The following is a 24274-nucleotide window of genomic DNA, read 5'->3' on the forward strand; positions in this document are numbered from 1 at the left end:
GCCAACCGTGTCCTGGGCTGCATCAAGAGAAGTGTGGGCAGCAGGGTGAGGGAGGGGATTCTTCCCCTCTGCTCTGCTCTCGTGAGAGCCCACCTGCAGTGCTGTGTCCAGATCTGGGGGCACCGACATCAGGACACAGACCTGCTTGAGTGGGTCCTGGAGGGCCACAAAGATGCTCAGGGGGCTGAAGCACTTTCCCTGTGAGGACAGGATGAGAGAGTTGGGGGTGTTCAGCTGGAGAAGAGAAGGCTCTGGGGAGACCTTAGAGCTGCCTCCCAGTACTTAAAGGGGCTACAGGAAAGGTGGGGAGGGACTCTTTATCAGGGGGTGTGGGGATAGGAGGAGGGGTAATGGTTTTAAACTGAAAGAGGATAGATTTAGATTAGATATAAGTAAGAAATTCTTCCCTGTGAGGGTGGAGAGACACTGGCACAGGTTGCCCAGAGAAGCTGTGGCTGCCCCCTCCCTGGAAGGGTTCAAGGCCAGGTTGGACGGGGCTTTGGGCAACCTGGGCTGGTGGAAGGTGGGGGGTGGGACTAGATGAGCTTTAAGGTCCCTTCCAATCCAAACCACTCTATGATTTGTAAATTAGCAAGAATATTTTACTATTGCTGGATAAATCATGCTTTCACAAATCAGTATAACATTTGATTGTTGGGGAGAGGAACATAGATCTTAGTTATTTTAATATTGTTACAGCTTAAGTAAGCTTAGGTACTTCCTTCTGTAGAAAGAGAAATAGAATAAAACATCCTCAACACACAGGCTGGGTTTAAGACAATCTAATAGAGACAAATTGGGATGAAGGATAGTAGGTAGCTGTATAAATTTGTGTTTGTATAACTGCTGCAGTGGTAATGCTAGTCACCGGCATCAGTCCTAGCTGTCACTATGGAGTTTGACTTTGGGAGAGCTTTGAGAGAATGATACCAATGTCAGCAGAATTTTCCTCATTCCTAAGAAACAACAAGGCACAGGGCTGGCAGATTGCTTGGTAGTTAAATCAGGTGTGACTGGCAGAGCAAGACTCAGTGTCAGCTGTGCTTCATTTGGTTTATGTTTTGCTGTTTATTTTGAATGCTTGAGATCAAACACAGTAACAAAGTGTTTCTATTCAACTTCCATAACCAGTTCGCCCTCTCTGAATCTCAGATTAGATTTAGGTTTCTGTAAGGCATGGGAAGGCATCAGACTTTCCAGAGTGATGCATCTGTAATATTAAGTTTAATGTTCTGTCTTTCTCTTACAGTAGTAGTTTCCTTTAGCTGAAAATTTTCTCGTCAGTAGTAGTTCTAAAATTTCACTTTGGTCTCAAAAAATTAGGTATGTGCCTATTAAAAAGAGTCAATATTTCACCATTTTTTTTAGCTTTGATTTAGATTTGGGACGAATTCTCTGTAAGATTGATAAATGGATTAAATCCTCTGGAAGTCACCTTTGTGCTGGGTGCATATCAGATGACTACTTGAACTTATCTGTGTAAAATTAATGGGGATTTTTTAGCTATTATAGCAGCATCATAAGATCAAGCCTTGTGGTATGGACCCCATGAGAATAACAACTCCGGTATCAGAGGAGCTATTTTTATTCATGGTTTATAACAGACTTAAGCTAAATTTTAAGATAAAAGGTATTGTTCCATAGCCCACATTCATTTTAAATCTTAAATAAATACGGTAAAAAATACGTAAGGGAGTTGTTTCCAGGATGAAGTACACAGAATTATTTTTCTAGCTGCTAATACTGAATGCATACTTGTGCACTCATTCTTAGAGCATATTTAATCAAATTGTGAATATCAGCTCAAACCCAAAGGGCATATAAGTGTTATGTCGCTAAGACTGAATTTTTCATATTCTATTTTTAGCTATCTAGTTATGTGTATGCTGTAAATTGCGCTTTGTATGAACTTCTGTTCAGAGTGATCACATATGGGACCATAAAATTAGTCAAGATGCTCTGCTGAATGAGAAATATTCCCTCTTGCATTGTCTTTTGATTAAGGGGCAATTGAACCATTGATAAAAATATAAAAAGAAAATAATATCACTGCTTGGAATAAAAGATTTGAATTTCCCTGAGAAATTAAACACAAATTATTCCAACTGAACAATAGCATCATTAAATATAGTTCTTTTTAAGGCTTTCCAAGGATTAAGTTACTGGGTGAGCTGATTTTTGCATTCCATTAGCTTCAGAGCTGCTTTCAGGCTGTTTATGTGAAGCTGTTGTCCAGAAAACCTTTCTTTTCCAGTGTTCATGTTTTAGATAGCTTTTCTACATGGAAATAAAAATTAGACTTCATACATTTTTGCATGTGAGCTGTGATGAGGACTGTAAAGCATCTCTTACTCTGAAAGCTAAATTTGCATTTTGGGAATACTTTGATTGCACTTGGAACAGAAGTACATTGACCTTGGATATCTTGGAGCAATACTGAAATAGAGACTCCAAATACCAAAACTAGTGATCTGAACTCTCCTATTGAGCTCTGGTTTGCATAAATTCAGTTTTAATTAGAAAAGTATTTCTTCTTCCAGTTTCCTGAAAACTGTCAGAGGGCACAGATGACATGCTTGCCGGATGGGTATAGTGTGCTCTCATTAAGAAGAGATCACAATTAGTATTTGAGTGATTTTCAGCACCAGTGGAAAAGACCCAGCTGAACCCGTTATTGTTAGGATCTAACACAGCCATTTCATTTGGTACTTGATAGGTGCCTAGGGAGCGAAAAAGCTACTTATGCCTGTATTAGGTGAATATCTGGATCTGCATCAGGAGGACTGTTTTCAGTTCTGACGATGTGGAGTATCATTTACTGCAGTTGCACGGTATGTGGCACAGTGTAGCAGCATCCTTTAACTGAGGATCTTGGAGTAAAAAAGACGGAGATGTCACACTAAAATGCAAAACATTCGCTCCCTTGCACAGCTCCTGCCAACTTAGGAAGTGAAGTAAATATATGTTAGTTTATGTATTAGTAAATGTTAGTCAAGTAATGAATGTGACCTTGTAAAACTTTTGGAACAAAAAGGCCTCAAGGGGCAAATGAAGCAAAAAAAAAGAAAAAAAAAGTAGATCATTTTATTGCAGCCAGAACAGAGAAAGCAATGTTACCTGTTTATTGTATGGCAGAACACCTGCACATGACACTCTAATATCTGTCTAGGAAAATGGTGAAGTTACCAAGGTTGCTGCCAGCACCCAAATTCCAACCACAGCCCTAGATGAGGGTCTTCACTGTAGGCTCAGACAGACCTCTCCTCACAAGCTTCCAGGGGTGGCTTTGAGGGCCCCAAATAACCCCAGCAGGGAGGAACAGGGATGCCCCACAAGCATCCCTGAGAGGAGTTATTTCTGGGGGAGAGCAGTGGTTACCCTCCGTGGGAGGATGATGCTGAAGACTCAGGCTGGCTGCAGGGGTACCTGGTGCATAGCACTAGGATGGAGCTGCAACATAGACACAGCCATTAAGGTTTACCAGGAGAGACAGGAAGGTGTTAATTCACCTTCTTGCTTTGTGTAATTACTTTTTCCTGAATATATAATGAACAATCTTGTTAAAATAAGTGGAACAAAATTTCTAACTTCTTTATACTGAAAGCAGTTCAAGAGATTTTGGCACAAAATTTTATTGTTAAGAATAAATAGTTCTTTTGACTGATTGTCTGATGCAGAGTACTGGAATGAATGCACTTCATACTTTCTTGGAGAAAAGGGGTGGAGGGAGGCTGGCAGAGCAAGTAGGTAACCCATAATACATGAAAACCATAAAAGAAATCACATTCTACAAAAGTGAAATGGTAAAAGTAATGGAAAACAAAATTTTAGCACAACAGCTGGTTTGTAGAAATGGATTAAAACCTACTGTGGGTATTGAGAACATGGATGTAGTAGCCAGGTGAAGGGTTCTTTTTATTTGTGAAGGATATATGTGGATCCAAAAGAAGTACAGCTGTCTGGGTTGTTGGGAGACATAATGTTCCTGTCAGAAATGGTCTTTAAAAAGGTATGCAAAGTTCAAAATACACTTCTCTCTTGCCCTTTTTTTTTTTTTTAAAAAAAAAAATCAAATGTAAAGACTGGATTTCAGTTACAAAATACATGAATTAATCTTGTCTATTTTAAAATTTTTTTAACCGGATTAAAAAATTGCCTCAATACATATATGCACACACAGTATTTAGTCAACAGAAATTTACTGTCATTTCCTTATACCTTTCATAATTTCATCACTTTCAATATAGTAAGGCCTTCTTGAAAATAGCTTTAAAGTTGTTTTGGGGGATATGCATATTTGGAAGTTTCCTACTGAATCATTTAAAAATTTGAGTAGTAGTAGGCTGGTTTATAGATTTTTCTGTACATGTCCCCACATTAATAGTTAAAGTTATCAGGGATGGAAAAGAGGATTGAAATGTCCTGTCTTTTTAACAGTAGTTGCTTGCAGCTCCCTAATGCTTGTCTGACAGAGCATAGACCTTTTCTTTTATCTGTGTATATACATATATTTATGTGTCTTGTATTTAGATGAAGTCTTGTTTTCAAAATGGGATGGAAGAATGAGACCCTAACTGTTTTGGAAAGATTGTTTATTTCATTTTTACACAAAGCTCAAAGCCAATAGATCAGATTATGCCATACCTATCAACAGAAAATCATCAGAATTTATATTTCCTGAGGCAACAGCAAAAGAGCCTGTACTTTATTGTAGCTGTCTGCCAAGGGCAGTCATGCTAAATGAACCTGCTATTGGATGTCACTAGAATTCTCTTTAAATGAAGGAGAACCATGAGAAAATAGTTTTTATCCTCCAAACTACATTTTTAGTTATTTTGATATTTGAAATTGGAAAGATATTTTTACTCTCGGGTATGGTTTTCTTAAAACCTGTTCTCAAGCTCTTTGTTTCTTGTGTTAAAATACAGATAAAATTGCCATTTGTTTTTACTGTACATGAAGCTTGAGGTCATCTTTTATTTTATCTGGTTTACTCATTGCTGCTAACAATGTTTTAAGTTAAAATAGATGATACTTTAGAAAACCCCAACAAAAACACGTACACAAAAAATGAGGACAGAAATGGGGACAGAAGTGGTAAAAAAAAATTAATAAGGATAGATTGAGGAAAGCTTTCATTTATGATAACATTAAATGATAACCCAAGTTAATGGCTTGGCCTAAATTCTTGTTTTATTCCTTCTGTAGTTTCCTACCATTAACATTAAGCCGCAAATATAACTGGCAGCGGCAGTTGTTGACTTGAAGTCTGTGAGAAAGATGGGTCATTTATCAGACAGACAGGCAAGTTGTCCATCAGGGTTGACCTGCCTCTAAGAAAGCAGGTCAGCTCTGGGGAGGAAGAGGCAGGGGAAGAAAGAATGAGAACTCCAGAAAACAGAATGCTGCAATGAGGGCACTTTGAGCGGGAAAAAGGTAAAATGGTAATATAAGGAGGAAAGATGATTATAACTTGGCAGCAGCAGAGCTTGCACATATTCTTCACAGTGTGCTCCTCCTTCACAACTGTGTGTCTTTCCCTGTTTCACTGCTTCATGTTTTTTCCACACAGAGTTGCAAGCTTTGTCCACAGGGAGGTTTGCACTACTAATTTTGGTATAGAAGGGTTGGAGTGAATTTTGGCCACAGTCTGAGCAGAGACCACCTTTCGTAATGTTTTGGGTTTTTTTTTTACCTCTGCTTTCTTTCCTCAGGCAATGCTCAAAAATAAATTCTACCTTTAGATAATGTGTCAACATTTCAATAATTTGTGTTTTAAGGATGGGGAGGATGGGTGCTATTTGACAGCCATTTGCTGTAAGGATAGATCTGTGGAAGGTTTTATCCTTACATAATAATACCGGAAATGAGTAAACAGTGAGAAACCTATCTGGGATGAATTCTTCCAATTTAGCCAGTGTAACAACATTGGACTGGCTTGTTGTCAGTGGCATCTGGCTTTGGATGAGGGAGGCAAGAGGAGGGAGCAACAGGCTTGAATCATCTCCCTGCGCTGTCACTATGGAATATGTTTGGAATGGCAAAACGCTCTACTTCTAGAAAAGCCATCCAGAAAATTTCAGACAAATGTACTGAGAGGCAAATCCTCAACTGTTACATTGATCAACTTGTGTAGTAATTCAGAGATACTAATTTTTTCAGTGTCTGAAAAATAACAAATGGATTTGTGTGAACTCATGAAGCTCTGCTCCAGGTTTTCCAGTTTGTGTTCTGAAATCTTAGGGGTACAATAAATTACTAAATATACAGTATGAGGAGAAATACAGAGGAGAATCTTATTTGCAGAAAATCATGCGGAAAATCAATGCATGATTTTCAGGGTGGCATCTTCCAACTCAGTAGGGTTGGATTTAGGTCAGTAAGGCTGTCTTATGAGGAAAAGGATAGTACTGTAAATCTTTTATTGGCTACTTTCAGCACATTCGTTTAGTAATGGAAATTTGTGAAAATTGTATATGCTCTTGTTTTTGAAGTGCTCAAGTGATGACATTAAAATACTGTCTGGAATCTCCAGCTAAATGGTGCATTTGAGCCATTTAAAATTTAAAAAGTATTTTACTTGATTTAAATTTGATCGAACTGATTTCTAAAAATGTGTATATTTTGTAAGATTTTTTACTTCATAGGCAAAATTATTACCATTATAGGTAAGTTTATAACTTTATCTAATTTTCCATATTTTGTTCCCAATGTTATATAACTGTATAATGTAGATATACATTATAGATGGGACAAGACAATGCAGGTCAAAGTATCTTTCTATATATAAGCAAGAAAATTATCACAAAAAAAATTCCCAACAATATTTTCTTTTAAACTTTTTCACAAAGTCTTTGGTAAGCATTTTCTCAGAATAAGCTAGGCAGGAAAAAACCAACCTATGGTGTGCATATTATTTACTGTGTAAATAATAATTATTAGAGATAATAGATCATGTAGTTAATTGTCTCTGCTTCTAGGAATGGTAATTAGCAGAGTAATGATCTTCACACATCACTTGTCATTGAATTTTTATATAATAAGAGGTACAAATATAGCTTTTCTCACTAAATTAGCTACTGAGTTAATAATTCAAATAACTGTGTTTAGAAAAGACTACTTGAATGTGTAAAGCATCAGACATGTTGTTATCCCAGTCACGCACTTTCTGCCCTCGGGGTGCAGGGGTTTTGTCTTGCTAGCAAAAAGCTTTTTTTAATAAAGTCTCCTTTTTTTGAGAGTTTTAAGTAAGGGGTAGAATGGAATCAGCTGCCCAGAAAGCTTCTCGGCAGTTGGCTGTGGGATGGATTTACCTAAGCAAAGAGGGATTAGGGAGCAGAGATCAGAGCAGGGCTGTCCTGTAAATCTGCTACTGACATTGTTAAACTCTGGAAGGTTGCATATTTTCACTAGTGGCCAGATTGTCAGAGGCAAGGCTGATTTCCCCACAATATGGCAGAAATATTACAGGTAGAGAAGGTGAGATAAATGTGCTCAGAGCTAGTTCTTTCACTGAAGTTCTCATTATACAGTAAACTGTAATTGTAAACAAACTTGGCAACAGGAGGACTGCAGCTCCTGACAACTCTTTTCCTTAGTTCCTAGTCTCCTTTTGTATCAAAGAAAGAGGTGGCTGTTCTGCCTCAGCAACAAATAAACGTAGGAAGAGAAGAAGGGTAAATAAAATAATCCCGCACTGTAGAATGTAGCATGACAAATTATTCCCATACTAGCTAAAAATTTATGATAGAGAGAAATCATAGTTCTTTATTTTCTTTCTTCATGTGATAGAAAACAAGGTAATAAACAGCTCCTTAATACCGTCCTTTGCCTTCACATTTTGGTAATTGCAGATACCGTTTATTCCCGTTGGAATAAATAATCACTGCAAGATTATAAACAGGACTGACAGTCACCTGGAAGTTTTTGTAACTATAATATCATTTACCACATTAGCTTTTTTTTTTTCCCCCTGCTTGCTTGTATGAAAATGAGTAAATTAGATTTTAAACTTGCTATGATGCAACAAATGTTTGTCCTATTACCTTGCATAGGATTTTCTTTTATGTTATTTATCTTACTTTCATGTTCTTGTTTTCCACTCATCTTGTACTGACGTAAGATGATTCACTTACAGGGATAACTGCCAGCTATTTCCAAATACACCTGTTGATGAATGCAGCCTTTAAAAGTCAACATTTCCTGCAAGTGTTTTAATCTAGATACAGAAATATTGCTTATTGTTGTCTGATGATTTTTAGGACGCATTTTTTTTTAAATAAAATATGTTGGCACAATGAACAATTTTAATATGTACTTCTTTTCATGCTTATGATACCCTACTGGGATAAAGTCATCAGACTTTGGAGCTGATTGATATGCTGGTTAGAATTTAGTGTTAACACTTTGTAGGGGATATTATCAGGGAGCATGTTTTCTTGATGGGAGCTATTGTTTTTACATGAGTGGGTGTAAACCACTTACTTCAGGCACATCTGTTTCAATGTAGGTTTTCTTTGTGTTCCCTAGCATCAGGAACAGGAAGATAATAATTTCAAATGCGATAATCACAATTTTATAGAAAATGGGAGTGGCTTTATAATCAAAGATATACAAACAGGCTTATTAGAAAATATGTGGTGGGTGAATCACCTCAATGAAATATGGCATTAATTTTCTTTCAGATATATATTACATAAATATATAATATAATATAGTTTTTACTAAGTTTTCTTTTTACTCTCAGATCTTCAATGTGGTTTATTCCTCTGGGGGAGAACCAACCCAGAAAACCCACAACATATCAGCAATGAAGTATATGACAGAAAACACCTTTCTAATTTCAGAGCAATAAATGTGCAGGACTGACTTTACAGACTTGAAAAAGACTTTAAATTGACTTGGCATTGCTGTTTGTGAATGAAATTGCACTTAATAAGATTTGTTATATTTCTGTTAGTGTAAGCAAAATATAATTTTTACTTTTCTTCTAAGTCACAGCTAGTCCTAGAAGGTTGGTATTAAATATACAGCAAGTAGAAAAACTGTGCTTTAAATTCCACTTCCTGCTTTCTTCTGCAGGTAGCCCCCAGTCCTGATTTTTCTTTCATGCTTCCAGTTTTCTATTCTTGTACGTGAAGCTCTTGGCTCCTCTGGATTCCAATCAATCATATTTCTGTGTTATTTACAAGTGAGTGTGGGAAGGTGTCCAAAAATGATGGCCTTTCTGCTTTTAGACATGGTGCCAGCTAAGCCGGAAAAATCTGTAAAATGGATGGAATTCTGAAGAACTGTAACCACAGATTCTGAGCAAACTGCAAGGGGCACTGACTTCTCAAAGGCATATGACTTTGATGGGTCTGATTTCTCAGGGGCATATGACTTTGATGGACAGAAGGCAGAAGGCATCTGTTACATAAAATCCTTTTCCCAGCTGGAGTCTAGCAGAGGAAATGGAAAGTTTTCAGAGAGGTTGCTAGAGTATTGTAGCATAGTCAAAACTGTACTGTTCCTTAGCATCACTGAAGAAATGACAGACCCGTTTTGTCAGACACCTTGCATGGAGAAATTAAGCTTCTAGGAGGAAGTTTTAGAAAAATGAGGACAACTTTAATAAGTACTACTACAAACCTGTCCCACGTGTCTAAGTGCAAACACACACAGCAAAGGAGTATGGCCGGCTACTGGCAAGTCCCTATGGAGACACTGGGACATCCCATCCATCTGAAATTATGAATGTGTGTTGGGCAGTAGGTGTAGATGTAGCTCATTGTTCATAATACTGAATGAAGGCATTAAGCATGTTAAAAAGTTCCACTGCGTATTTCTTATGCCATTGTTATTTTTCTGTGGTTTCTACTTATCCAAGTGAGCAGAGAATTAAGTTACCTTACACTTCCCTTCAAAGAAGGGTTGACAGTGCTCACTGCTGTATTTGGAAGAGGTGAGAGACAATTTTTTCTGGGAGAATTTTCCTGTAAAGAAGGACAGGATGTTCAACCTCTCCATCATTCCTGTCCCATTTCCTTCTGAATGAATAATCAGATAAAAATTGGCTGCAGTCTCGCAGTCTGCTATTCTGCCCAGCAAAGGCATCATTCTTAGTATCCTGACAAGAAGAGGGACTGGCCAGAGGACTGAATTCATAATGCATCTCAAACATTACCCCACCAATCATGCAAAAAAATCCCTCTGAGCAAATACTAGATAAGCATTGCTATAACGTATTATATACACTTGAACTCATGCATTTGCCTCCCCAAAAACCAACCCCTAACTAACCAAAACCGATTTAAAAATAATTTCAGCTGATATGTGCTAGTATAGATTTAAAGAGGAGTACATTTTGTATGATAAGTGAAATAGCTGCTGTTAGTGTTTTTAGACTCATTTAGAAATGGATGCTTGAAGAACCCTTTTCCTTACTCTGGAAATGAGCACTATTAACAGACATCTATAATTATGATGGGCTATAATCAGTAGCTTAAGTCAAGAGAAAAAAACTTCTTTTTACGTTTCATGTGGCTACATTTGCTTTGCACTTACTAAATTTAGCTCCTTAAACTATAGAAATTGTTTGCAATTGTGCTACAATCAGAAAGACAGTAATAAGACTAATTTTTGCTTTTGTTTGGTCTTTCTAGAAATTTAGTTTTCCTATGTGAGATATATTTAATAGAAAATTAGAAAATCTAAAGTATTGGTAAGTTTTGTGCAAATGAAGACTGTATGTGCAAATCAGTTACCTGTAAATACTATTTCTTTTGTTGAAATTTAGGCTTTTGATGTGCAAATGTACAGGCCATGCATTTTCTGTTTTTTTAATGTAATGATTAAAGTCTTATACAATATGATCATTATCACAGTACAGATTTTTCGGATAGTGGCACTGGGTTTTTTTTTTTCAATTCATTAGCCTAAAACAATGATTTAATGTCTACAGTGCACTACGAGATTTCCAGTTCTAATCAGTAAAAAGTTTAGAGAAGAGAATGAAAATTAAAATGAGAGTTGGTATATTTAGATAACATGGAATACATAATGTGTGTTTCACAACTTTGTGGCTGAAATTAATGTTCAATGGCTAGTAGAGAGCATGTGTGAGATGCGCTTCAAACTATCAGTGGAGGTGTTTTTAAAAAATGATTAATTTTGATTAAAAGAGTTATGTAATTAAAAGTGAGGAAGATTGTGTAAGTGGAGTTTTGGTAATGACATGTTCAGAAACATTGAATAAGATTTTCATACCAACCTTGGTGAGGGAAAGCCTTGAGATGCTAGGGAGAAGACTGTTGATAGATGACTAAAGCATGTATTAAAGTGGCTCAGAGGACATTTTCCAAATGTACAATTTCTAGTTGGATCTCTGCTATAACTAAAAAACCCCCATTATCTCTATTTCCTCAAATCGAAAGGATGAGGTTTCAACCCTAAAACAGATGCGTTAATGCTTTTAATGATAGCAAACCCCATGTAAATCCCTAGTATTGGTTCTAATTTGGAAATACACTTTTTAAACTGCAGATGTTGCCTTGAAATTGAATTTTCGCTACCTGATCAGCTCAACTTTATACAATTTGTCTCCTGTCTCTGTTTTCTCTGCAACACTCTGTTTGTCTGCAACACTCATGAAGCCAGTCTAATATCAGCATGCAGTAAAACCTCAGTTTAATAGATGTGAAACAAGGTAGCAGATGTTTGGGTTGTCGTTATGGAGGTGCCAATTACAATTCTGCAAATAAGTGCAATTTCTCTTTTGCACTTAAAAATGTTCAGCTCGTTTAACGTTCATGGAAATAGAGCATTTGCCAAATATATGGAACAAATTATCAGAAATTTATAAAATCTATTAATCTGTTATTAATTTTAATCTATTTGGTTTAGAAAAGACACATTTGTCACTCTGGTCTGTGTTCTAACAAGATTGATAATAGGGGACAAACATGCTCTTGGTTCTTTCTTTATAGCTAGCTAGAACTGAAACCTTGTACTTAGACTACATTTAAAGTAAATGAGTTGTAAATTTAAGTTAATAACAATTGCTGTGTATAATTATTTTGATTATATAGTTTGCTTGTCAACAGCTCTTGCTGCACTTAAACAAAGCTGGAATGGCACTAGTATAAATTTAACAATTGCCAGTTCCCTGTGAATGTGACTCTGCAAAAGGACAAGAGTGGGGATTTTTAGTGTCCAGATTTGAAAATGGAATACATAGTTTTCAAAATTTGAGAGCAAAATTGTTATTAAGTGATACATTTTAAGGGAAGATATGAATAGTTTTGATCAATAACAATATGAAAGTCCCTACATACAGACAAATAACATCTTATAGTATAATAAATATACCAAGATGCTTCTGGGGAAAATGTGAAGGAAAATCTGTGTCTGTAAAATTCAGTTTCATCTGGAAACACTTAAGAGTGGAGTATCCTAATCATAACTGTGATTAATCAGTAATGTCATAACAAGGCAGAGTTCATTCTTTGCACTGTAATGTGGTGTATTAATATACCTCTGTTGTCATTTGAATTGTTGTCATTTGGAATTGGGAGATTTTTAAAAATTATTTTTCTTTTTTTAAAATAAAAGACATCCAACATTCTATTTCAATTATTTTGATCTTTAAATGTAGACTACTTATTACAAAAGGAAAAATTTCAAATTAGAGAAGCAAAATGGATCAGGAAATGAAAAGGAATAACTCACGTCTTTTGATTATGGAGTTGCTAATGAACTGGAAGGTACAAGTATAACATACATGTCAATGTTTGGATACTTAGAATAAGTATTGTTCAGTTACATGTGCAGGACTTTACAAAAAGGTATTATTAATTATAAAAAGTTATCAGTTAATGTTTTCATAATTTGGAACCAGAAATCCTTGCACTGTGCCCAGTTCAATTAATTACATAGTTAACAAAGCTAAATTTAACTATGTTTATGTATCTCAAATAGTGCTTTTACTATAGCTGTCCCACTTTTTCTCTGGTTGTGAAGATGAAAGAAATAGCAATTTTTATTCTAATCCATTCTAACAAGTTCTTTATATCTAGGAGTAATATTCACATATGAATAGTGCAGATTGTTCATATGTGTCATCATTTTGCATGTCTAGTGCAGATTGTTCATATGTGTCATCATTTTGCATGTCTGAAAATTTATGCACAGACGATATAAATGTTTCATCTGTATTTTTAACTTGCATCCTCTGTTCTTGGGAGCGAATTGAAAAACTGATCGAGTATGGACTAGCAAAGTGGATAGTGAGGCAGATTGAAACCTTGCCTCAAGTGAGGGAGATTGAAGCCCAGCAGGTCTCAGGAGGCTGTGATAACAAAGTCCAGCTGGAAGCTGATCACTAATGGTGTATCCCAGTGATCACTAAGGGCGGCCAGTACTGTTTCATGTCATTAAGGATCTGGATGATGGGGCTGAGTGCCTGACGTGCAAGTTGGAGGTTGTGAAAACTGAGACTATTCGACCTGGAGAAGGCTCAGAGGGGACCTTATCAACATGTATAAATACCTGATGGGAGGGAACAAAGAAGGTGGATCCAGACTCTTCTCAGTAAAAGGCAAAAAGGCAATGAGACCAAATTGAAACACAGGAAATTCCATTTAAACATAAGAAAACATGTTTTACTGTGAGGATGATCAAACACGGGCACAGGTTGCCTAGAGAGGCTGTGGAGTCTCCCTCCCTGGAGGTATTCAGAATCCAACTGGACACAGCCCTGAGCAACCTGCTGTAGTTGAAGCTGCTTCGGCAGGGGCACTGGGCTGAGATGGTCACCCAGAAGAGGTGCCCACCTGCCAGCCTCAAGTACTCAGTAATTCAGTGAAAAATGTGTACAGACTGACATATCCATCTTTTACCTTTAACTAGTGAGAAGAAGTAGCAGTTTTCATGTTTGCGATAGTATTTTTTTGCCTTATCCTTTTTTTATTCAAATGAATCAAAGTTAAATTTGTCCTTCAAACTAAAAGGGTAATTTAATTATTTTCCATTAAAATTAAGGGCAAAGTATTAGCTCTCTTTATATGTAAAAATAGGTAACAGTCAATGAGAGAAGGAGTAGAGACTGTCACACCAGCCTTTCAGTCTGTTCTTCATGCATGATTTCATCTTCTTTCATAATCACTCTTGAGGGAATTTATGGATAGTATCATTTTTATCTTGTTCCTGTTATGTGAGCTGAAACAAGCATGAGTCCATATTCACTGAGCCACATCACTGCTGCTCTCTTAACTTTGCCATGTTGATAGGAAATGTCACACTGATACATTACATAATTGCAGCTGGCCTCTTTTGATATGATTATTGCCTTGCTATTATTTGAGGCAAAAAGAGATGTGAAATACACCGTTTATATATAATGTTATATCTGACTAAACTGGTATCCACCTCAAGCGCTTGCAATGAGAATTACGTGGTATCGCAGCATTGCATTCATTAAATAGATTGTTGCATCATTTTCAGATCTGTCTTCAGATAATAGAAAAAAATATGAAATAATTATCCTCCTAAAAAATAAATAATTATCTTGAATCAGAGCTAATCTGATGTAGGAAGCCTGGGTTTGAATATCCTCCAACTGTTGTGGTAGATCTAATTATGCCAGTTGTACCTACATAATTCCATCATTCCGACTACTGCACAAATATATTGTTTCTTACACCCTATACAGTAATGAGTCAAACATTCCTGTTACCAATTTCCTAGGAAGTTTGAGCAGATCTGATAGTTAAGTGGTTGTTAAGTAACAAAATAGGGGCCTGTGCTGGAAAGCAGTGCCAAATGACACTGCTGCCACTAATCTGAGGAGTCTGCTTCATGTCAGCTGGAGGGTGCAGCACATGTCTGATCAGGGCTAGGGAAGTCTTTTAAACTGCTTTTCTATTGCTACTCATTTCCTGCTGAGACAGCATAACTGAGCTCAGCAGGATGTCCTGGTCAGTCTCTAACCATGAGAGATCTGAGGGTTATCTTTTGACTTTGTTAAATTTGATCTGCCACCAAGCCGGGGTCCTGACTTAGGTTTGACATGCAATATAAATGTACTTTGAGACTACAATTTTACTGTAGCGTAGAGGTCTTGAATGATGTGAGACTGCTGCCTGCATTCAACATGCAGTAATTAAGGGGCTGTAGAGTAGCTGGTTCAGTGAGAAGGCAGCCTCACCAGCCAGTAGTGTTAAGCAACAACTTACAAACATACAACTTTATTAATAAACAATGATGTTGTTTACATTTCTGATTTTATTCTTCAGATTTTATCTCTCTTGTGAGTACCGAAACACTTTTCAAGTGCTTTCGTTTTAGGCTGACTAGATCTGAAATGTGTATCAGACAGGCAAACAAATCAGTGCCTGTCAGTCAGGATTTGAAGTAAATTACCTTGATTTTGATAGGCGTATGATGGTGGCTGCTGGTGCCTACAGCAAACAGTGAGAACTTGAGGTGACTTACTTGGTGCACATTCTCCCAAGATATGAAGCTGCTGTGGATATCAGGGTTCTGTGGATAATGGGAAGCAAAAGGAATTAGCTGTTATATCCCTTTTTCCAGTCTTTTCAGAACAGAAATACGGGGGACACATCAATACAGGGCAGCACTGATGAAATTTCAGATACTTATTTATTTATGTGGTCCATTTATTATTTCCCTCCCCACATTCTCCTTTTTTTTAGTCCTATTTTATGCTAGGGAATACTGCGGATGTGCTTGATTACCAATACAAATCAGTGTAAACCCATTTTTTTCCTAATCCTGTTCCTCCCACTGATTTTGAATTCAAACACTCCATGTCCTCCTGGCTGTGAATGTTTAAGTGTCTAAGTCATGTAGGAAGTGTTTAAAGAAAGAGGGAGAGACTTGGTAATAAAGGGGAAATGTACTAAAAACAGTTTCCCTTCTCCCATCACCTTCTGTTTGATTCTTCCCGTCCGATTCTTTTTCCTACAAAACATGCTGTTGATAATCCCTGAGCCCAAAAAAGATGCTGCCATTAGAGGTGATTGTTTTCTTTTTTCCCATGAGTGTCCTCCCTGTCAGAAACTCTTCACAATCAGATTACTTGTTTAAGCCTATAACTTTTTTATTTTAGATGAGCTATATTAACATTCCTCAAAACATATTACATGCCACCCTACAATATTTTACTGGCTTCTGTGCAGCACTGTGTAACACCATTGTGTACTGTGTGAAACACAAATCCTATTATATTTAGGAAATATAGCCAGTCTTAGTTGCCAGAGCATGTGCAACATCTATTAAATGGTTCCCAAACATTTTTTGTTGTCTGGTTTAGAGCCAGATTCAAAATGTATGTACCATAGGGCTTTAAAATGATGAATGTGTAATCATTGGACCCAAAAAATTATGCATTATGGAGCAAACTGATCCAAGTCAGGAATTTAGAAGGTCACCATCCCTAAGGGGTGTGGACCTCTAGTTCTTTGGAATTGAAATGCTTTGCTTGAGCTTGAAATGAAGTAAAGGAAGAGATCTGTATCAGTTTAGCGTATAAAAATTTTTCATCCTCTGAAGGTAAAAAGGAGATAAATTTTACTTTCTGATGAACAGGCAGGGTATAAGCGAATGGGAACACCTATGTTAGTATACTCAGCTGTGTGCATAAGAATAAAAAATCCCCATCAAACCTTAAAACTTTTAAATGTTGAGCTTTAAATATTTGTGAGTGAGATCAGAACGGTATGTAAGGTTAATGCAGTCTGTTTCTTCTGATGCCAAAATGATTATGCAACCAGCTCCAAGTTGTTAACTGTTCTTTTTCAATCCCTTATGCTGATCCCAGTTCAAACTGACTTTTGACTAATTTAACTGAATTTCAACAGCATTGTACCTTGCAGTGATGATGCTGAGTTGTAAAATAGCATTTGTATTATCAGCAAGCATGTTACTTTCTGTGCTCTGTATAAAACAGAGGCAATTTATTAACATGAAAAAACTACGTAAGATTTCAAACAGTCTGAGGACAAATTGTGATATTCCTCATCAGTCAAGTCAATAATGTTATTCTAGATGTGTCCTCCAGGGTATCAGAGATCAGAATCTGCACAAGATATAAGACTAATTTTTATGCCTAAATAAAGACCTTGTGAAAGTAAATTCATACCATTTTAACAATACAGAGCTGATACCAAGTATTTGTAGTGAAATTTAGAGTGCTGTTTTATTTTGCTTTGTTTTAATCTACAAAAAGATTTTTCAAGAATTCTAATAAAATGTTTGGAGTTTGGTTAATTAGTATTATCCTGGTCATGTGTTTAATTAATATGCCAGTTGTGGTCTGCCTGGAAAGCCAGCAGTATGCTGTGTGCTCAGACAGTGTTGGAAGTATGATGTGGGCAGAAGTTCAATAAAACCAAAGGAAAGTTCCACAGTATTGTTTGGGAAGAGTCAGATAGGATTGGATTATTAAGTTAGTTTTCTAAACAATAAGTGAAAGTGTAAAAAAAATTTCTGTAAGAGAATCTTTGCATGTCAAAACCAGCCTGTTTCCAGACAGGCTTTGACAAAGTTTCTGTTGCATTCTTATGCAGGGATGTGCATTCCTGTCTCGTTATGCAGGGGTGATACTGCTAGAAAACAATAAATACTCTTAGAACAAATAATAAAGAACAAAAAAGAAGATAGAGCAAATTTGTTTCTGTTGTTTGGCATCCAGAATCCAGATTATAGCTGAGGTGAAGGATCTGTGGAAATGGTCATACTGTGAAAGACAGAAAAAACAGTGTTACTGTTGAACTTCTGTAGCTAACAGGATCCCAGAGAAATCATAAATGAAAACTAGAACAGCTGATGTCTAGTATTACTGCTTTCTTACTGTCAACACATCTTTCGAAACCGTTTCCATTTTGTAACTGAAAATTTTATTTAGTCAAGCAAAGTTTTAGATTCTTAATCCTTGGCTAAAAAGAACTCCTTTCATTTTTAAGTTTCTCTCTAAGATAAACAGTAATTTCTAAATCTGTCTTGGTTTAGCTTGAAGTCAGTTGAATAAACCTGTATCTACAAAAAGCTGATACATTTGATTATAAATGTAGTATATTTTAATCTTGCTTTAGTTGCCTTCCATTAAACCACTGGTTCAAATTATGTAATGAGGAAATATCTCTGAATTTGATAGTACTATAGTTTTTAGTAGTTCCTTTTTACATTAGTAGGAATCAAAAAATAAAAATATTACATGGTTTGAACAGCATTCATCCTTCTTAGTTATTTTAAATTTACACATACAGTGTTTAAATATACACAGAAATTTCCTGCACACATCCTGGGCCATTTTCTCTTTTTTGAGTAAATAGAGTGCTAATTTTTTGCAATTTAACTTTAAAACTGTATTTTCCTCTGCCTATTGTGAATGGAGTTGAAATGGAACATTCAATATGGATATAGTATTCTAGCAAAGTTAATTTTTTACCCTAATAAAACTGGTATATTTACAATCATCATTATTCTAAAGGAGTAGTTATATCTGTAGAACGCAGGAGAATAACATAAAACAAATGAAGACTTCAGATAATATATGGAATCCTAATGTTTTAATTTGAAAAGACTACTTGGATCTTCTTGCCAGGTCCTCTCTTTTCACATCAAAAGGGGCAATGAGAAAAATGAGGTTTAGTAAGTGTTATGGTAAAAATGGAAGCATTATAATTTCCTAATCTAATTTTAAAAATTGGAGCACCTTTTTAAGTTTTGCCCACAGTTTTATCTTTCTTCCTTCTTAACCCATTTTATTAGTCAATTATTTTCCAGTGAAATAATTCTGAAAATTCCTTTTGTAATCCAAATTCAGTATCAGGTCAATACTAGCTTTTAGGTTGGTATTTTTAAGGCTTAATAGTACAGCTGTACTTTGACCTAGAAACCTATTTTCATTTGATAGTTGTCACAACTATTTTTTTGACATCTGCCTGCAGTTTTTTACATGCAAGTATTTACTTACAATTGAAATATTATTACTACGTAAATAATATAAAGACTTGGAAGACACATTTGAAAACTTTCTGCGAGGATCAGTGGAAAGTCGTTATTGGAGGGACATGCTGGATCGGTCTTTTCCTAGTAGAAGATTGTACAGTATGTAGCTGTCTTGTGACTAGCAAAACATCTTTCACTGAGCTCTTGAGAAACAGTGCATTCAAAGTTCCTATTTGCAAATCACAGCTCAAAGGCTTTTTCTCATATGTTGTCAAAGGGTTTTCATTCTCCAAGGACTCAGTGAAGTTATTCCTATTTAATTATTCAAAAGTAACCCCTTTGGGCTGTCCTTTTAATTGTTTTCCAGGTGCCATAAACTGCAGATTTCAGCAAGAAATAAATTTAGATACAGCACAGTAGGAAGTTTTAAAAGCCAGCAGCTTCTGCAAAGGATTGTCAAGAACAATCTGCAAGGAGACTAGTTTTGGCATATAGATTTTGATCTGAAACAGTACAGGAAAGGAAGTGCTTCTTGCCAGCTCTCACCACCATATGCTTTATTATAATGTAATGCAGAAAAAATATGGAGACAGCAGCTGCTCTAGAGGGAGGTGGCCACTTGTTAGATTTTGAAACCTTTCTGAAATGTCTGTTCATTTTCTTTTCACTGGTATTTTTTCCCCTTGCTTACGTATTTGCATTCAAAAGATGTTCACTAAAAGAAATCTATTTTTAGACTACAGTGAGAAGAGGGAGGGCGTGATCTACTTTCTGTTGAAATGAAAATAATTTTAGGACTCTAATATTTATTTTTATATGTTGTGAAATGTGGGTAGATTTTTATTTTCTCAATATCCATCCACGTCAGGGCATGATGAAATCGTATGTTTAAATTAACTATTGTCTAGGGATGTAGTGTCTTGATCACATTCACATTTAAGTCAGTGTCAAGAATCACTGGCTTCAGTGGCAGAGAGAACCAAAGAATAAATGAGGATTTAGATCGAAAATGGAAAGAGTTTGATATGATATGCACAGAGAAATCAGTCTTTCCTACCATCACTACTCAGGCAGTGAAGTTGATCTGTTGCTTTGAGAAACCTGAAGTTCTTTGCATGTTTCAGGAACTGTCTGCCTGCAATGTCATGAAAATGAACCTTATTTATTTTAACAAAACTGTATTTTAAATGGTATTCTTTGACTCCTAACTGAGATTTTCATGTCCCCTGAATGTAACAATCCTTCCAGATGCACATAACTACAAGCACTTGGGTTTTGAATTAGGGATTCTTAAGTGAATTTGAGAATCCAGAGGGAAGTTACATCACAGTATAATGGAATTATAGCAGGGCAAGTTGTTATAGCATATAATAAAATTAATATATCGTATTAGCATTTTTGCTGAGTGTCAGTGTTTTACATTGACCCTGCGCAATGCTAAAATGTCATAGCAACACAGATGTGACCCATATAACTCAGTAAAAATGATGCTTCATATAGAAGAAAGACATTAAAATTCTTTTTGGAAGCATAAATCTCTTTGAGACAGCAATTATTAGATTATTGCTCACCATAAATGCTCACCATAATCTGACAAAGAAATGACACTAATCTATCTGTCACCAGGTATATATTTTCCTGGTGATACAAAGATGATTCTTATGGAAAAATCCATTTATTTGCTTACTTCAGTTCTAGCCCATTCTATTATTATCTATCTGACCTTCATTTTTTAAACCAGCTGCAATTGGTGGTTTTCTGGAATACTTTCTTACTAATGCTTACTTAAAGGTCCCCTTTTCCCTTTTTGTGGCCATACTTGTTGCAAGAATTCAAAGCTAAGTTGGATTACTGATTTGCAATTGTAATCATTCCCTACATTACCCCTCATCACACTGAGGGGGTAACGTAGGGAATTCTGTCTACTTAGGAATCCCATTTCTGAAGTAGACTGGATTTTAAAGTCTATAGTAAAATTAAACATGGATTCTGAATATAGTCCTGCAGTCCTAATTCTGCAAAATGTGAGGCAAAAGTTTAAGTCATGCTGAAAATGATTACTTACAGTCTTGTCATGAGGCAAATCAAAATCTGCTTTCAGTGCAAACTAAAATTGTGAAAGGACTTAACCTTCTTTTGGTTCCTGTAAGTATAGTTCAGCCCTAGCTTAAACAACACTTTTCTAATTCTACTGAGTACAGGAAAATTTAAGTTATCAGCAGTCTGTAGTTCACACTGGTCACTTTAAGTCAGTCTGGAGTCTTGACAACACAGGAATTTTTTGTTTGGGGTGTATTACACCTCCAAGAAAGTTTGTAAGTTAAATGTGTGGTTTTTTGTTTCTAATTTGAATGGGAAGGTAAAGCCTTCCTTGTCCCTAGAAGGACTGAGAATTGTCAGGAGTTGCAAAATGTTTAGCCTACTCCAAGCAGCAGTCTAAAGTATGGACATTCTGGAAACAGGTACTTTAGATGTACAACTATTATCTTATAGATTGTTGGAAATTCCTTTTTCAATTGACATTTGCTGTTACGATTATATGCAGATTTATTTTTACATTAAAAATGCCTGGTAGAAAAAAGTCAGATCTTTCTTTAACTCACCATAATAACCACAAAAGCCAGCGAAACAATATAATTGTAGGCAAGTGAGAAAAGAAAATCCTCTGTTTGTGACAAATGAGAATTAATTATTTTTGAGCCTGAAGAAAGTTACTTCATTTTTAATGAGATATTGCTTAACCATCACAAGCTATTCAACTGCCAATGACTAATTCAAAAGAAAAGAAATGCAAGAGGCCAAATGTAGCTATTTGTCTAGAGACATTTTCCTCACTGTGAGAATAGCTGCTTCAAGTCTGTTAAAGCTCTATGGATTTTTTGCTAGCTTTTAAAAATCAGAAAGCACATGATTGCACAGTTAGAGTTTCAGATCTTAAACTGTACACTGTAACTTTGTTATTAATTGTTCAGAAGACATTGTATACTGCTTATCACTAGAGAAATTCATATAGAATTTTTTCTTCTCCAGCCACCAGAAAAAGAGGGTGGCCTGCCTCGCCAGGTAGGCAATAAGACGGAGTGTGGCCTCTTGGGATTTGTCCTGGATTTGAAGCAGGATTATGAGCCTGTTCGGAACCTCATCCCCGAAGAGAAACTCTATAAAGTTTACACGTTCAACTCTGTCAGAAAGTCAATGAGTACTGTCATTAAAATGCCAGATGGTAGTTTCCGAATGTACAGCAAAGGAGCTTCTGAAATTGTTCTGAAGAAGTAAGTTCAATGGATTAGTTGTGTTTTTCCGAAACACAAAACATTCTGACACTAACAAGACATATGTGGGAATTTTGATATTTGAAATTTGCTACTTACAGCAGAAATTAGACACACTTTAGTAGTATAAGCTGTTACTGTTCTTTTCTAATTTTTTTTTAAGTGCTCACTCTTGCAAAACTGTTTGGCTTAGTTTTCTTATCATTGGCTAGCCAAAAAATTGAGTCTGTGTTTGGTAGTTTACTCATGGATTCTTTACGTTCAACCCATTTGGAAAACAAGGATTTTTCAATTTAAGTTGTCAGCTGATTAATTACACAGGTGTTGAGGAAATAATGGATGAAGGGCTCTTGGTGTCCCTGTAATAAGTTACAAACAAATTCTCTGATATTTCAGTAGTGAATCTTCTTGCTTAATCTAAAAATTTACATTAGAAATTTAAAACTTGCCATCAAAAAAGGCAAGTGTTGAATGAAACAAGCTGATGCAAAGAAATACTTTTCAGCAGTCATGCAAATACACAATCAACGTTTTGTTTTGGTTTTTTTTTTTCCATAAATAAAAAAGATGTTCCAGGATCCTCAATGCAGCTGGTGAACCTCGTATCTTCAGACCACGTGACCGAGACGAAATGGTGAAGAAGGTGATTGAACCTATGGCCTGTGATGGACTGAGAACTATCTGTGTTGCTTTCCGAGACTTTAACAGCAGCCCAGAGCCCGACTGGGACAATGAAAATGACATATTATCTGACCTGACTTGCATTTGTGTTGTTGGCATTGAAGATCCAGTAAGGCCGGAGGTATATCGAATTCTTATGTTATAAAGCATTTCTCAGAGAACTGAACATAAGTTGAACTACAGATTTCTAGAAGTTTTTATCTTTTTTTTAATTAGCTCTGTCAAAGAAGATGGAAGTGAGTTTAGAAATAGACTTTACTTGATAGAAAGTCAAATAATTAACTTGATAAAAATCAACTATTAATCAACTGATATTTAAGTAAAGCACAATAGGGCTTTTTGAACTACAGGATTGAGATGACTTAACCTTCTCTCAAGGAGTAGTATACAGGAGACCTGATCAGCAGAAGTTTTATTATGCTCCCAAACATTAAAGAGTTTTTCTTTAAGTAATGCAGTGATGCGCAACTGTGAAAGTAGAGAAAAGACATGCAGTGATTGCAGTTGCCATGATTATAATTGCAATGTGCTCACTTCCCACAGAAATTGCACACAGTCTTGGAGTTTTGTATTTTATTGTAACAGTTGCCACTTTACTAATTGTCTTAAGATTGTAACTGGTGGCTGCTCAGGAAAACGCTTTTTAATGGTGTATTTGGACAAGAAAAAGCCATGGAAGGGCTGCAGTTTTCATGGATGCTATGTGTAAAGGGCTTGCTTGTAAAAATATGACTGACGTTTCAACTCAACTAAACCAAGAAGGTCAGCATTGGGTGTGCACACTGGAAACATGTGCCTGCTACCACACTTGTAAATTATATTTCTACAGTAATTCAAAGGGCGGATTAAGAAGTAGAAACTTTGTTTCTGACCTGTGTATATGGTGCTTTGATAATCTTGAGAGTGGAGTTAATTCAATGTTATAGTTTAGAAACAGTGACAGAAGGTAAGTCCCAAAGTTGAAAGTGCTGAGCTTAAATTGCAGGCATTTTCCATATTTTTGTTCAGTGCTTTTCTCGCTGACTCAACTGTGAGTGTGTGGCCAGGGCTGCTGTGTAGGCACATTGCAGCCGTGTGCTGTGGTGTGAGAGCACCTGCCCCAGCACCTCCTGCAAATGGGGGAACGATTAATGCTCTCCTGTTTTGCTCCAAGAAATCCACTCTTCGATTCTGCTGTTATTTCAGTAGATGATTAATGGCTGTGGTTTGCTTTGGAGTAAGGTCATTGGAAGATAACTCAAATTTCTCTTATACAAAAAGAGTGGGTTCTGATGTTGCAAAAAGTAAGTCATTTGGTACCAATCCCATGTCTTTTTTTATTCTTCTGTCTGATTTACATTTTTGCTGGATCTTTTTTTAATCACATCTAA

The 24274-nt window shown here is 36.2% G+C and overlaps 1 protein-coding gene across 8 annotated transcripts in view; it reads left to right on the plus strand.

Annotated features, from left to right (window-relative positions):
- ATP2B2 (ATPase plasma membrane Ca2+ transporting 2) overlaps positions 1-24274 on the plus strand; it is a 432424-nt gene that overhangs the window by 353608 nt on the left and 54542 nt on the right. For all 8 annotated transcript variants that reach the window (XM_074879694.1, XM_074879691.1, XM_074879693.1 and 5 more), the window contains 2 exons: positions 21982-22223; positions 22791-23025. In XM_074879694.1, the coding sequence (XP_074735795.1) occupies positions 21982-22223; positions 22791-23025 (477 nt within the window). The remainder of the gene's footprint in view (positions 1-21981; positions 22224-22790; positions 23026-24274) is intronic.

The sequence above is a fragment of the Strix uralensis genome, chromosome 10, assembly GCF_047716275.1.
Source record: "Strix uralensis isolate ZFMK-TIS-50842 chromosome 10, bStrUra1, whole genome shotgun sequence".
Lineage (NCBI taxonomy): Eukaryota > Metazoa > Chordata > Aves > Strigiformes > Strigidae > Strix > Strix uralensis.